Here is a 15,091-nt window from a genome sequence, read left to right on the forward strand (position 1 = left end):
ACTTGCTGAGTTGAAACGCTTGCTGAGTTGTGGCATGTCGAGTGGTCCGACGACCTGCTTCCCCAAAGAACAAAAAGCTTTTATATCATTACGAGTCAACAAAAAGTAAAAAAAAATGAAAATTTCTGTCAAACACTATCAGTAGCGGCAATCAAAATCTGCAAAGTAAGAAAAATCAGGCCGCAACTCCAATTAGCCATGGAAAAGTTCAGTTTTCACAGACTGAACGGATTGTTAACAGAGTTACAACTTACAACACAGCATTTAGTTTCAAAATTTTATGTGATGGCTTAATTCATCAGTGATTTTGTTTTTCTACATTAGGTTATTTCAGCCAGTGTTGGAACCTTCAGTATGAAAAATATCATTAATCCAATCTCATTCCGCATGAAAGCTGTGGATTCCAAGGTACCCTAATGTCATTTAATCAATATCATCTTTTAACACTATCTTAGTACGAGCTGTTTTCGTACGCGTAAAGTACGTCACGGACTATCTCAGCCATGTGCTAATTAATCGCTAATAACGGGAGCTATGAAAATCACAGAGCCAAAATATTTTACAAGATAATAGCCATGTGTATTGTGCGTATAGAAAATAAATTTTTACCTAACAAATTTATTGAAATAAAGTGCTTAGATGAAAAAACGTTTTTATTCTAATTTCTCGAAAATAGCTTCAAAATTGAAATTTTTGATTTATAACATAGAGTAATGCTAAACTAAACAAAAAATTACTTTTGCTCAAAAATATAAGGCATTTTGGGCGTTTTTACATTTCAAAGTAATTGCAATAATATTTATATTGCACTAACATTAAAATATATATACAGTAGAATTCTCATATAACGGCTTCGTTTATAACGTCAATTCGCCTATTACGTCACATTTCGCTCGGTCCGCCGGAATTCCTATCTTTTACGTACATTGTACTTCGGTTACCACAGCATCGCCTAAAACGTCAAGTCGCATGTAACAGCACCCTTTATTGGTCCCCAGACGTCTTTTGTTCGTTTATAACGTCACTTTAAGCCATCACCGTCACCACGAACGGTCAGTCTTTTAATCCAGTTAACGCTGCTGCTTGCAAAATGTCTTCCCTTTATTTTGCTATGTCGTTCGCAGCAGGGACTTTAATTAACTGAATTAACTTTTTTCCCGCTTGAAAAAGTATCACGCGTAGAAAGCAGCTCTACAGCTGACCTTTAAACAACTCAAAACAACAGTTGTACGTGCAGTAGCCTACTGTATAAACTAATTAACTGAATTAATTTTTTTCCAGCGTGAAAAACTATCACGTGATAATTTCCTCTTCTTCGAAACAATACGCAAATTTCCTGTACCTTTCGCTGTAGGTTATTTTTTTAAACAATTTTTTTGTTTACTGTATTTTCTGCGTGACTTTTGTCAGTTTGGTGGTGCACAGTAAACCTGACTGGATTATACACCTCTTTCTTTAATCAAAAGACAGTTTTGGAATAGTTTGAGGTAGTTCGTCTATAATGTCAATTCGGCTATAACGTCAGTTTTTGCAATTCCTTAGAGGTGCCGTTATAGGCGAATTCTACTGTAACTAGCATTGCTCGAAAATGTCTTGCCATCTGAGACGAAATGCTTATTGCGAAGGGCAGGAAGGTAGAAAAATGACCAGTGTAGGTTTAGAAAATTCGCAAAGCATAAAAACTTAAAGTCAAGAAATTTCGCATTTCTAGCATATTTCCTTCTGGGAAATATTTTACTACTGGAGTCGGGCGTCATCATAAAACCCCGTGTCGCTACAGATAGGGTTAAAGAAAATGTATTTTTTAAAAACGATTAGGTTGTTTTATCATCAAAGTGGTAGTTTTACGTTTATTGTGTTTGCTCATATTTCAATAATAGGATGAAAGAATTTTTAAGCTGAACATTGAAAATATTCTCTGTGTGCAATTTTTGACGAATCTAGTTTGTAGGCTAAAAATCTTACTTTTGAATAAATTTCCTTTCAGTTTTCTAACCTACCTTCATCTGCGTTCACATGTGGCTACTGGAACTTTAATCTGAATGACTGGTCGGAATCAGGTTGCTTTCTTTCTGTAGACCTAAATGGACGAGTTTGCAAGTGCAATCACTTAACCAATTTTGCAATTCTTGTGGTGAGACCTGTGCTTATAACTCAATAGGCTATAGTAGTCCATGCAAGTACGATGTCTTAAAATGGTGAATATTTTGATGTGAAAATTTCAAGCATTTTTTTTGTAAAATTTTACAAACAGGAAAAACTTTAATTAGTCCTAGTTGAACTAGCAGGCTGCCAGTTTTTTCCTTGCCGATTTATACGATTCTTATCTGATAAGATTCCATCAAGACAATAATAAAGACAGTAGTGCTGATAGTTATGTTTATACATGTGGTTATGTTTACACAGTGGGTTTCCTACACGTGACTTTGTCTTTTTTCAGGACGTACACAGACAGGCATTCGAGGCAGACACGTTTCATTCCGTGCCAAACATTTCCACATCTACTTACTTTCGGTCGCATTCTCATGTCATAGACTTTGTCAGTGACGTTGGCTGTATCTTGTCTGTCATTGGACTTGTTTTTACGATTGTTGTTTATATATCCTTCATGTGGGTTATCATCTTTGTAGAAAGTTTTATGGTTATAGCTAACTTATTAGATTTTGTTTTATACAAAATTTTCAATAAAACTTTTCTACTGTTTCTGTATTTTTAGAAGTAAACTCACTCTTCTTTTCATGACATTGCTAGACGTTTATAAAGTTTTAGCATGGACATTGTGATTTTGGGATGGCGCAACAGATAAGGCGTTGGCTTTCCAACTATGCAAACCTGGTTCGATTCGCGGCTTCAGCTGATTGTTGAAAACACCGCTCACCTCTGCCTAGGGTGCAATAAATTGGGTGGGCATAAGTGCTGCAGGAAAGGTTGCCGAGAGAAAAGAACTGGCCACCCTACTCTCCTTAGTGCGAAGGCTTATAGTAGCCTGCAATGAGAATCTTATCTTTTAATACCAGACACTTCAATCGAGTATGGGACCACCTATTCTTTTTATAATGATTTTGTATCTCAGTTTTTTGAACTACCGGTACAAAAATCCTCAATTCATAACAATGCAAAAATTAAAATATGCGATGCAGATACAAACAAGCAATTAGGATTTCGGAAGAGTTATTGGGATCGGACGTTTAAAATGTTGTTCGTAGCTTAGGCTACATGTAAAACTATATTTGCGATTTTGATATAATCGATCAAAAGAGTTTTCACAAACTTTTCAGAGTGCCGTCACTGGACTAGTTTGCCTGAGATGGTAGTTCAACCTTCTGTAATATCTTCGAGTTCTGTTGTGAGATAATTTAATTGGCAGTCGAAATGAATAAGCTACTGTACTATGAATTTCTGCAAGTTAAAAACACGGTTTGGGGGTGTTTAATTTCGCTATTCTTAAGAGACAGTTAATCATATTGAAACATCATCAATTAGAAAATTCTTAGTCTTTTTGGTGAAATCTAGGGATGGTAGACTAGTACTGTTCCAAGTGAAATCTTATTGTCACACAGCAAAGTATGGATCTGATAATTTCTCAATCGGACTAACTGGTAGCTGCCTAGGTAGCTAACAGTCAGTAATTCTTGCAGGCCTATCCGACTAGTAATAATAGGCCTAAACTAAAAGTGTCCATATTTGTTTTTGATAAAATATTCTTCCTGAAGGAATCTTCGCCAACGAAGACCAAACAAAGTGCTCATCAATCTTTCCGTTGCTCTTCTTTGCGCCTACCTCGTCTTCATATTTTCTTTCAAAGCGTTGGATCATTTCGTATTTTGCGCTCTCGTGGCTTCCTTGCAGCATTACTTCTGGCTATGCGCATGGTGCTGGATGGCGGTTGAAGCCTATACAATGTATTCATTGTTGGTTAAAGGTAGCTACTGTATCACTACACGAATTACAATAGATAGGCTACACATACAATATACATACCGATATCCATCGGCATATACATACCGAAGGTGAAATCACTTTGATTTCCTAGGCTATATCGTTGTATGGTCATCTAAAGTAGTGGCGAAAGTGCAACATCTTGTGACAAAGTCACTTGTAGACTAAGCTTACATGTTGGATTGTTGGTACACAACATGTCCACATTGGCACATAGAACATTCTACACGGAGTCGATCATGGAAAAGCAATGATACTGAACTACCCTTATAGTCTATTTGTTAGGCTGCAGTTCGTGTCACAAAAAGGAAGCATAGTGTAAGCAAATGTATCAATCTGTAGGCCTACGGATTAATATTTTCTTTATGTTTCAGTTATAATACCACGACCAGGTGACAAATTCATGAGAAAAGCCTCATTGTTTGCATATGGTTTCCCGGCGCTTTTGGCTGCTACTTCTGCTCTGGTATGCTTGATGATCTTCGACGCAAAATCGAATTATTACTTTTCTCGGCAAGTAGCTAGGCTTAAAACACATAACTTTATATTTTATAGATTCAGGGATATATAAAGAAGGGGATACGAAGGCTAGCAGCGATTGCCTTATTCTCATGACACTACCAGGACGGTAGTTTGCAGCGAGTTGAACACGTAGGTTCTTTAATTGCAAAAAGTTTTGTAGTGCAGCTGTTAGGCCTACAGTCAGCTACAGAAGACAGTTAGCAAATGTTACGTAGACCATATTTAAAAAAATACTTGTTTGAAAAGACAGTTGAAAAGTTACCAATAGGCTGTTTTTCCTAACAAAGCCTTTGTAGTAGACTAGATGTAAGCAAGTTTACGGTAGTTGAATTAACAAGTAATCATGAGCAATGAGCATGCAGTGAATATCCAGGTGTCACGATTTCTTTCTATCTCTTACCAGGAAAAAGACTTGGAAAGGTTCAATGACGTAGTTTAATGGGTCAAACCGAAAAGCAGTCAATTAAATGTCGAATAATTCTACTAGTGAAATGATAATCTGACTTCTTGAAGAACTTTAACGAACGGCTTCTCAAATAACTCTAAATTCGAACACAATTTATATCAGCACCAATTCTCATCTACTTGTATTCAATTACTTCAAGTCTCAATCACCAATAATTTTTGCATCAACTACCAATCCACAACTCATAGCACAACTCTCATAATCAACTCATAATAATAATAATAATAATAAACATTACACAAACTACACCACTATTTATAGTTGGTTGTTCAGTCTAGTACCTTCGAGAAGGTTACGTAAGGTTACATCATAAAGAACCATTGTTTTATCAAGCAGCATTTAAATGTAAACAACAGAAGTCTCTAGAATGTCACGTAGGGAAAATGATTCCAGAAAACACATTTTACATAATACAGATTTCGTAATCAGAGGTTACTTCAGGTCATAACTGATAATAACACATCGCACCAGAATTCTACAACCAAAACAACACGCTCGTTGAAGATACAAAGCAAGCCATCGCGAGGCATTGTACCTTGATTGTGACATACACCCCCCCCTTAGAATACTGTTGCAAACAATATAACAACACAATCAATACAAAACATATTACAAAACAGTTAATTACTCAATAAATCAATTCTCATAAGTCCATCGTTGCATGATCTACCAACGACAGCGTTTCTCAAAACAATAATTATCACGTTTACTGCGAAAGCTTACAACGTCCTCAACAACTTCAGTGCATCGGCGAGCAAGATGACCCATCTTCCTACATCGGAAACACCTCCTCTCCGGACAGTCCTTGGCGAGATGACCTTCTCTGTGACAGTTGTAGCAAGCCTTTTCATCAAAAGGGCAGCTCCTGGCTTTGTGTCCAATCTCCCCACATCGGTAGCAATGGTTGTCACGGCAACGTCTGTTTTCCGAATGTCCGCCGTCAGCAACGCACTCCCTGGCAAAGTGTCCGCGTCTACCGCATCTATAGCAAACTCCAAATGGTCGTCGCCTGCCTCTTCTCCTCGGTTCATGGCGCTCGTAATATCCGTCATCGTGAGATCGTTGCTGATTATCTGCAGAACAATCTCGAGCAAAGTGACCATTCTTGCCACAAGAATAACAAGTAACTTCAGAATCTCTCTCAATAACATTTCCGATTATAAGATCAACTAAAGAGTTTTGTAAACATAACGCTTTCACAGTCCCACTACAATATGGAGTTTCGATATATATCCTCGCTAACGGTCCTTGGATTGAAGTGTTATTAATCGACATCACAATTCCAGTTTTTCCCGTTAACTGACTGTCTTTTACTAAATCTCTCCTCACCATTATACCCGTAGAACCAGAATCACGTAAAACTTTTACCTTTTTGTTTCCAACTGTTCCATCCACTACTGGCAGGTAATCTTCAGGTGTTATTTTTTCGCAAACATTTTCATCCGGTCTCTCCTCCTCAAGCGTGGGTTCAGGAATCATTAACGCACAACCGCATCGATAAACGTCCTCTGTGTTTTTCTCATTCTTTCCAGACTGATTGGAAAGAGAAAACGACTTGTCCTTGCATTCCTTCGCTTCGTGTCCTTGCCTATTGCAACGATTGCACCACTTCCTGAATTCCTGAGGATTTCTATTAGTCTTCCTCCGGCAGTTAACAGACTTATAACCTAAGCCATTACAATTAAAACAACGTACTTCTCTTGGAACCGCACCTCCTTTAAAATTATTTGTTTGCTCTTCGTCATTATCGCAAGACAACGTTTCTGCAGTCGACAACTTCTCATCATGAGCAACTAAGTACTGTTCTGCCACACTGGCTATTTCTTCTAGACTCTTTGGACTTCTCTCCATTAAATAAACAGACAGATCTTTTGAACATGAATCTGTGAATTGTTCCTTAACTATAAGGTTTGCCAATCCGTCCAATGATTGATCGGCCCCCGAAAGTTCAAGCCATTTTAACAAAAGGTTTCTTAAACGTTCAATAAATTGACCTGGGCTTTCGTGTTGTTCAGGCTTTGCCTCACGGAATCTTTGACGGTATCCATGCTCGGTAAAATTGTATCGCTTTTAACAGAGCTAACTTCAATCTGTCGTAGTTCATGGCCTCTTCTTGCGAAAGTCTTGAATATACATCAAGAGCTTGTCCCGATAATAACATGCTTAGCTGGGTAGCCCACGTCGACTTCTCCAATTTGGCTATTGTAGCATATCTTTCAAATCTTAACAAATAACTATCCAACTCATCTTTTTCTTCAACAAATGATGGCAAATCTGGACGTCTAACTTGCGCCACAATAACATCTCGAGCATTATCGTTAGTAGAATTAGATCGCTCACCAATGTCCAGCTTTTGTCTTTCTAATTCAAGTTTTATCTTTTCCAATTCATATTGCGCTCTTCTTTCTTCAGCTTCGCGTTGCGCCCGATTCTCTTCGCGCTGTGCCCGCTTCTCTTCGGCTTCGCGCTGCGCCCGCTTCTCTTCTGCTTCAGCTTCACGCTGTGCTCGTTTTTCTTCAGCTTCAAGTTGTGCTCGCTTCTCTTCAGCTTCAAGTTGTGCTCGCTTTTCTTCAGCTTCAAGTTGTGCTCGCTTTTCTTCAGCTTCAAGTTCACGCTGTGCTCGTTTTTCTTCAGCTTCAGCTTCACGCTGTGCTCGTTTTTCTTCAGCTTCAAGTTCACGCTGTGCTTGTTTTTCTTCAGCTTCAAGTTCTGCTTTCCTTATTTCACGAGCAGCTCTTCTATCTTCTCTTTCGTCAGCTTCTCGCTGAGCTTTCTGGTCCATTATCTTGTGATACTCTTCCATCACAAACTGAGACTTCTCATTACCAGTCAGCCCCATTCGTTCAGCCATGCTCCCTAAGTCTTCAATCATCTCATGTTTGACAGTATCCGCCATCTTGACATTAATTTATTATTCTTTCAATAAATCTTCGGTATTCTTCGGTTTTTCGGTTAAATCCCGGACGAGCCCCCAGAATGTCACGATTTCTTTCTATCTCTTACCAGGAAAAAGACTTGGAAAGGTTCAATGACGTAGTTTAATGGGTCAAACCGAAAAGCAGTCAATTAAATGTCGAATAATTCTACTAATGAAATGATAATCTGACTTCTTGAAGAACTTTAACGAACGGCTTCTCAAATAACTCTAAATTCGAACACAATTTATATCAGCACCAATTCTCATCTACTTGTATTCAATTACTTCAAGTCTCAATCACCAATAATTTTTGCATCAACTACCAATCCACAACTCATAGCACAACTCTCATAGTCAACTCATAATAATAATAATAATAATAAACATTACACAAACTACACCACTATTTATAGTTGGTTGTTCAGTCTAGTAACTTCGAGAAGGTTACGTAAGGTTACATCATAAAGAACCATTGTTTTATCAAGCAGCATTTAAATGTAAACAACAGAAGTCTCTAGAATGTCACGTAGGGAAAATGATTCCAGAAAACATATTTTACATAATACAGATTTCGTAATCAGAGGTTACTTCAGGTCATAACCGATAATAACACATCGCACCAGAATTCTACAACCAAAACAACACGCTCGTTGAAGATACAAAGCAAGCCATCGCGAGGCATTGCACCTTGATTGTGACACCAGGCCTGATGTCAACAACGCAATGCAGGTTATCATAACAACATTTATTAAACTACTATCGGTGCCAATTGTTATTTCACAATAAACAGAGATTAGTTATGATAAGCAGAAGCCCTTCTATTGTCAGACGTAATAAAAGCCTTTGTAGGCCTATTCCCTTTTTTAGATATCCCTGTATAGATTTCGTTTTGTTTTGTCTGGAAATAGGCTACTCGGTTTAAGCATATTATGTAGCTTATCTTTAATTCTTCGGTATAAAGTAAAGCTGACTTAAAAGGTTGATAACCTTTGCTTTATGGTATTGATGAATATCTATTCGGTCAATTACTTAGTTTGCCTTTAACGGTCTACAAATCTAATCTTACAATTTGATTTGATTTTTTCATGGGTTACAGAATCTCTCATGGAGATTTTATGTTCAACAACAGAACTGAAAGCGGAAAGCGGTTTTCCGTTTTGTCCGACTATGCTTTCGTCAATGATACCTTTGATGTAAACAACAGTAGTGAAAGTAAGGAAATTTTTTTGTAACTTATGAAAAGCTGCTGAAAAAAAGCAAATAAATACAACAATTAAACTTTCAGATTTGATAAGTTTACTTTTCGTTAAAGCTACGTTTTGTGTGTCTGTAACATTGCACTATGTCAACAGATTGGAGATCCAGCTATTTGAACAGTAACGCATGTTGGTTAAAGGGGAAGCTTCTGTACTTTACCTTTTTGTTGCCAGTAGGGGCAGTCTTTGTCTTCAATCTTATCTGCTTTGTTTTCGTCTTCCATGGAATTAACAACCGCCAAAAAAGGGTTTGTTATGGTTATTGTTTTGTTTTTCTTAGAGACAGCCTAAGACTGTAAAACAACCATTTCATAAGAGAAAAGAGGCTGGGGTATCTAAAAGTTGATATGTTTCTTTCTGATTCAATTTGCTCTACTATTACTGAAACTAGATTTCGTCTACGGCGAAGAGGCGCAATGCACAGCAACAATTATCAAACGTCATCACTATAACAGTGTTGCTTGGGATTCCATGGACAGTGGGGTTTCTCGGAATGCTGGACATCAGCGACACTTACCTGGTTGTCACACAGTGGATCTACACTGTGTTTAATTCTACTCAGGTAATTTTATTTTTTAGATGTAGCCATGGAGTTTTCGACATTAATTTTTAGGTACCGTATTGATTGAGTGGTTGAATCTTTATTTTCGGATTTAGAAAGCAGCTTCTTTGAGAGTTTAATCCTGATAGTTTCCTTTACACAAAGAGGCTTTGAATCACTGATGCAGGCCAGGTTTGTTTGCTGAATAAATTATAGGCTACAATAAGTAGAGATGTAACTCTTCAAACAATCCTGGCGGTTTGGCGTAGACTTACATGCCAACCAAATAATGATTAGTTACTGGCACAGGTTTGAGTAGTTACTGGCACTGGCACCGATTCTTCGTTAGGTAAATCATTTGATTGTGGACTGCGCTTGAAGTCGGAACAAAAACTTTTTTTTTCCAGCATAATCTGTGTAATTTAAATCTTTCAACTATTATTTTGTATCGGACTCAACCTATTTACAAATGGTAGAATATATGAAGTGAAATGTTTCTTTGCAGGGTTTTTCCATTTTTGTTCTTTTTTGTATTCGTCATCGTTCTGTTCGAACAATGTGGATAAACAAACTGCGCAGATGCTTTTTTATGAAAGAATCTGCTCGTGAAACTTCTTTTGTGCCTGCAACACCATGTGGCATTCACCGGCAACAAGAAATGACCGCTAAAAGGTTTGCGAATCGATCAAACCTCAATCACTTTCCAACGCAAATCACTTCAACGACAAGCTACAGTTTCATTCAGAAGTGCTTTCCAGAATTTTTAAGGTAAAAATAAAAGCTATAAGTTGGTCTTATATGATAAGCCTACATTATTTTTGTCAAATAACATAACCAAATCATCTTAAAGTTTCATTACATTTGGATATTAAAAAAAAAAAGTTTTTATGCGTGATTTTGATACGATCATCATACTGACCATCTTGAGTCTGATGTAAATATAAATAAATAAATTTTCTCTACTAGCTGTTTGTAGCTCTATAGTTAAACAGTTTGTGCTTCTTCATTCATTATATTTAGCACTCATTATTGTCAACAAAATTATTGTCAACACCAGTTGCATTGCATTTGACATGTTCTTGTTTCGATTTTAAGGAAGCCTTTTGCAATATATAGCAACTATTTTTAACATGTGAAAATAAGTTCCTACATTTGGTTTTTGTAGAAAAAGAAACAGCGAACATTTTTCATCTATTCAAGTGAGTAGCCTTGTGCATGCAGCTTTGTTATCAAGCAATATGTCGTTATGACATAGGCCTACTATACCCTCAATCAAGACTTCTCAAGCTTTGTAGTGTGCGACTTCATTTCCGAAAATAATTATTTTCACAACTTGTTGATTAGCAGTCTACAGTGGGTACTACCACTATAGGGTACTATACCCACTGTAGGCCCACTTTTAATTTGATTTGTGACTCATAAACTACAATTACCGACCCCATATTTTAAAAACCCTGATCTAAATCAGTCCTTAAAATTGATAAACGCTTAACTTTTAGATTCTTAGTCAAGTACAACTTTGCAATATTATTTCTGTCAAAACGCGAAAACCTTTATCCACTCAAAGCAGGGGTTGGCAACCTTTTTTTTAACTGCGAACCAGAACCAAACTTTAAACGGTCCATAGCCCACTAACACCAGTTTTGTTAGATTAAGATTTATTCCTTCAAGGCGTTGACGTAATGCCTTCAGAAAATCGGCTCATATGGTAGTTCTCTTGATAGGAAAGTAGAACAGTTTTTCCAACAGTAACATGTTTACTCGACACACAAATGTTGCCAGCTGAGCTGCATCTGTCATGTTAGTGCTCTCATCTATTGCCATTGAGAAGAGCAGCTGTAGATCTTCAAGAATATTTTTGGCTAGATTTTACGCTCTCAGGTATCTTTTCTGTTCGTCGGATTACGGTTTTTGGTGAAGTTTTTGGTTCTTTGAATTTTTTCTGGAAATATGATTTTAGTAATATCTATCATATATGTTATTGCAAATTCGCCATCAATACACAGTCTTTTGTTAGTAACTGTACTACCTTGCAGCCAGCAAAAGTATAATTTTTCGATTCATTGGTTTTCTTTTGAAACATAAAACTTGAATGTTTTGAGCAAATTTTGAGCATATTAGCTTTGTTTTTCCTTGCTTGACCCGTAAACTTGGAAAAATTAGTAGGCTACGTTTTGTGTCATCATGGCGCTTTATGTTAAATTCCTCGGTTACAAAAACAGAAACACTACAAAGCAAAGACACGGGCCTACCAAACTGGTTAATGAAAAAGTACTTGTTTTCTCATTCGATTATATAATGACATACCACTAGGCAGGCTATATCGGCTAATACTATAATTTGTGAAAGAGCTGCCGGCCGGATAATTTTCTTCAGCTGACCAGATAGCTTGCCGACCCCTGAATACGGTAGCTTGGCTAGGCGCTTGACAAGATTCAAAGACAAAAGTTCTGGTCACTAAATATAGCCTACATTCCCAGATGGAACTTCGACTGAATTTAACCTTTATTTTAGCCTACCGCGCATACTTTCACTCATCGAATTTTAGATATTTTGTTTTTGTTGTGATAAAAAGTTATTTTGTGAAGTTTTATTGTCGTAAAATGTCTCTGACGGAAGTTATTCATGTTTCCTTTGTGGAACATTGGCAGTTTCCCGTACAAGTTTTTTAACTTTTTACTCCAGTGACTTAGAACTACGTCTGTCTGGTAAGAGTTACAAATAGGTGGAAAAACTTTCATTTATTTACGATTACGCATTGACGAGTGAGATATTTTTTTAAACAAGTTTTGCCACGCTCCTCATAAAGAAAGGTATTGCACTTTGTGCACACACTTCTCGTATTCTTTCTGCACCTGTTGCACCTACCTTGGATTTACGTTTTTAGCCCTAGAAAGTGGTGTAGAGTAAGCCATAAAAGCGTCCTTGAAGTAGTTTAGAAAATAATAGTACTTACAGTTGCACGGTGTTCTTGAATATTGAGCAATCACTGAGTTACTTGTCTTCTAAAATCCAGATGCTTTTTTTTCGCTCTTTAAGCTTGCAGTGAGTTCTCCATGCATTTTCTGAACTTCCGCTACTGTTGAGGGCCATTGAGAGGACAACTTGGGCCGCTACCAATGAGATCGCGGTTTTCCAATTCAAGACACTTATAGAAATCCGCACCACACCCAAAGAATACGCGGTGGTTTTTTCAAACACCCTGGCCTTTTGGAAAGGTTTCAGACTCCTAAATCATGCCAGCTTGGGTTCAAAAGTACCCCCTGAACTCCCCATCATCGCTACTGGCTACTTAAGTTTTTCTTTTTTCACCATGTGAAGTGATCGCATACGCATTTTAGCTTTGTCCAAACTTTGTTGTGCTATGCTCGAAACAAACTGTTCGGTAGCAATATACTGCTTTTTTGCCAGATAAAGTTGAAAAAATAACTGAGAGCTTCAAAAATTTTACAAGATTTTTACAATTTTACAAGCTAAAATAATTTACTTAACAATAAAACAATCCTTCAACGGATGAAATGTAGATTGCCTTCCCTACTATAAAAACGCACCTGTATCAATTTATGTCAAAACTGCTACATCTACTTTTTCATTCTAAACAGACAGACAAAGGCCTTTGTATTTATAATCAGACGGCTATTTATAATTAGTCGGCTGCGTAGTCGAGTGGTGAGAACGTCTGCGCGACGTTCGAAAGGACGTGGATTCGACACTGCTCCAGAGCACGCGGCTGTGTCTCGTCGAAGACAATTAATGGCAAGCCAAAATAAAGAGAGCAGCTGGCTCGAAGACGATATGTCACTCCACTGCTTCCTGTCGTCTCTGTGTCGCATCTGTTATCGCAATGAGCGCAAATAAAAACACAATTATTATTATTAGACCTTGCTAGCAAACAGCAGCAAAATGTGTACAGTAAACTGCCATTGTTTCACCTAGGGATAGTTTCACCAAGGGAACAAAAACGTTTTAGCTAAATTTTATGCCCCACTTGCCTTGTATCAAATTTTTTTGGAGAGAGTCACCACACGTGTCCAGTAAAAATTATGGTTGACTTGAAAAGATTTCAAAACTATAATTTTGTTTATGGCTTTACAAGTCTACCTAACTCCGATACTGAAATTTTTATGAGATTGGCGTTTGCAGAATTTTTCTTAAAAAAGCAAAACGTCTTTACTGTGTTAATCAGAAGGGAATAACGACTCATTAACATTTTTCTTCTTTGCGCAACGCTCAGAGTTCAAGACATTAACAAAAAAAGGAAACCCACATGTTTTTTAAAAATTTACATAATTTAACGTGGAAAGTAATCGCTCAAACATCTTTGGCCAATTTTTAAAATAAAATGTGTGTTTTATTTTTTTTTCTTGCTTTCAACCGCATTGCAGTATATAACTTTCTAAATTTTATTTTGTATGTTATTCGCTCTGAGGATGCGCATTGTCATGGTACGCGAAACGCCAGTAAAGCAATAAATCAACTTGTTTATTGTTGCTTTTACATACACTTTCATCAGATCAACGTTGCAACTAGTGCTAGAAACGAAAATTGTCCTGATGAACACCCAAGCTTTTCAGTCTTCACTTCACTTAGGTCGATATTACGTTGTAGAATCCCTCCATGCGATGGTCGGCTCCTGCTCCGATGGAAGGATCACTCGCAGGAAAACTATTGAATGATGAAAACTACAAGAAGAGGTTCAGTTTTCCCTCTTGATGGAAAGAATGATTGGAAAAATGTTGTAAAATAAATAAGCTGACAATACTCTGTCTGGATGCAATGCAACGACTGCGGAGTAGCCGTGCACAGCTAAACAATAAACGTTTATTAGAAAGTTGAATTGTCCTTTACAGTCTACTTTACATAGATCTAATTTGCAAAAAAAATTACGAGGAAAAGATTGTGAGATTTCCGTACTAACCTACGTAGGTTAGTTGCCTCTGCTATTCAATGAAATTAGGTAGGCCTATGCATCCAAAACGGTGGTGCGATGACGCAGCGGATACGCATATTTCCAATCATGTGATCCTGATTCGACTCTGCCCAGTGTTCCCTCTAAGCTTGCGCAAATGCGTTACGTCTAAGCTAAAACATTTGCTAATGCGCAATAACACAAGACCATTTGTGCAGTGTGATTTAATTTCTGCGCTCTTTCGACGCTTCAAACTTAAAACAGAGATTTTCAGTTTATCTTGACTATGCTTAAATGTAGTTGAAGTGTGCGTCATACATAAAGTATTATCAGAGTCAATTTCTGGTGGCAAGCCCTCCAGATCCTAACTTATTTTCATGCTTTCTCATATCGAGAAAAAGAAACCAAGCACTCTTATACTCTCATTAGTGCCGAAGGCTAATACCGAGAATCTTTACTTCTCATCTTGATAGGCTACTTAAATCAAGTATGGAAACCATTTTTAACGGATACATTTCAACGCTCTTCCAGTTGCTGAAAA

At 37.3% G+C, this 15,091-nt stretch overlaps 1 protein-coding gene across 1 annotated transcript; it reads left to right on the forward strand.

Annotated features, from left to right (window-relative positions):
• Nucleotides 1–293: 293 nt before the first annotated feature.
• On the forward strand, nucleotides 294–14,433 carry LOC145765508 (adhesion G-protein coupled receptor G6-like). The gene is made up of 11 exons (XM_082577340.1): nucleotides 294–408; nucleotides 1,988–2,134; nucleotides 2,441–2,610; nucleotides 3,714–3,922; nucleotides 4,314–4,452; nucleotides 8,941–9,056; nucleotides 9,197–9,348; nucleotides 9,492–9,662; nucleotides 10,147–10,409; nucleotides 10,807–10,840; nucleotides 14,250–14,433. Exons 1-11 carry the CDS (start codon nucleotides 355–357, stop codon nucleotides 14,352–14,354), a joined length of 1,560 nt encoding a protein of 519 aa, XP_082433466.1. The 5' UTR covers nucleotides 294–354; the 3' UTR covers nucleotides 14,355–14,433.
• The last annotated feature ends 658 nt before the right edge of the window (nucleotides 14,434–15,091 follow it).

The sequence above is a fragment of the Aplidium turbinatum genome, chromosome 2 (genome assembly GCF_918807975.1).
Source record: "Aplidium turbinatum chromosome 2, kaAplTurb1.1, whole genome shotgun sequence".
Lineage (NCBI taxonomy): Eukaryota > Metazoa > Chordata > Ascidiacea > Aplousobranchia > Polyclinidae > Aplidium > Aplidium turbinatum.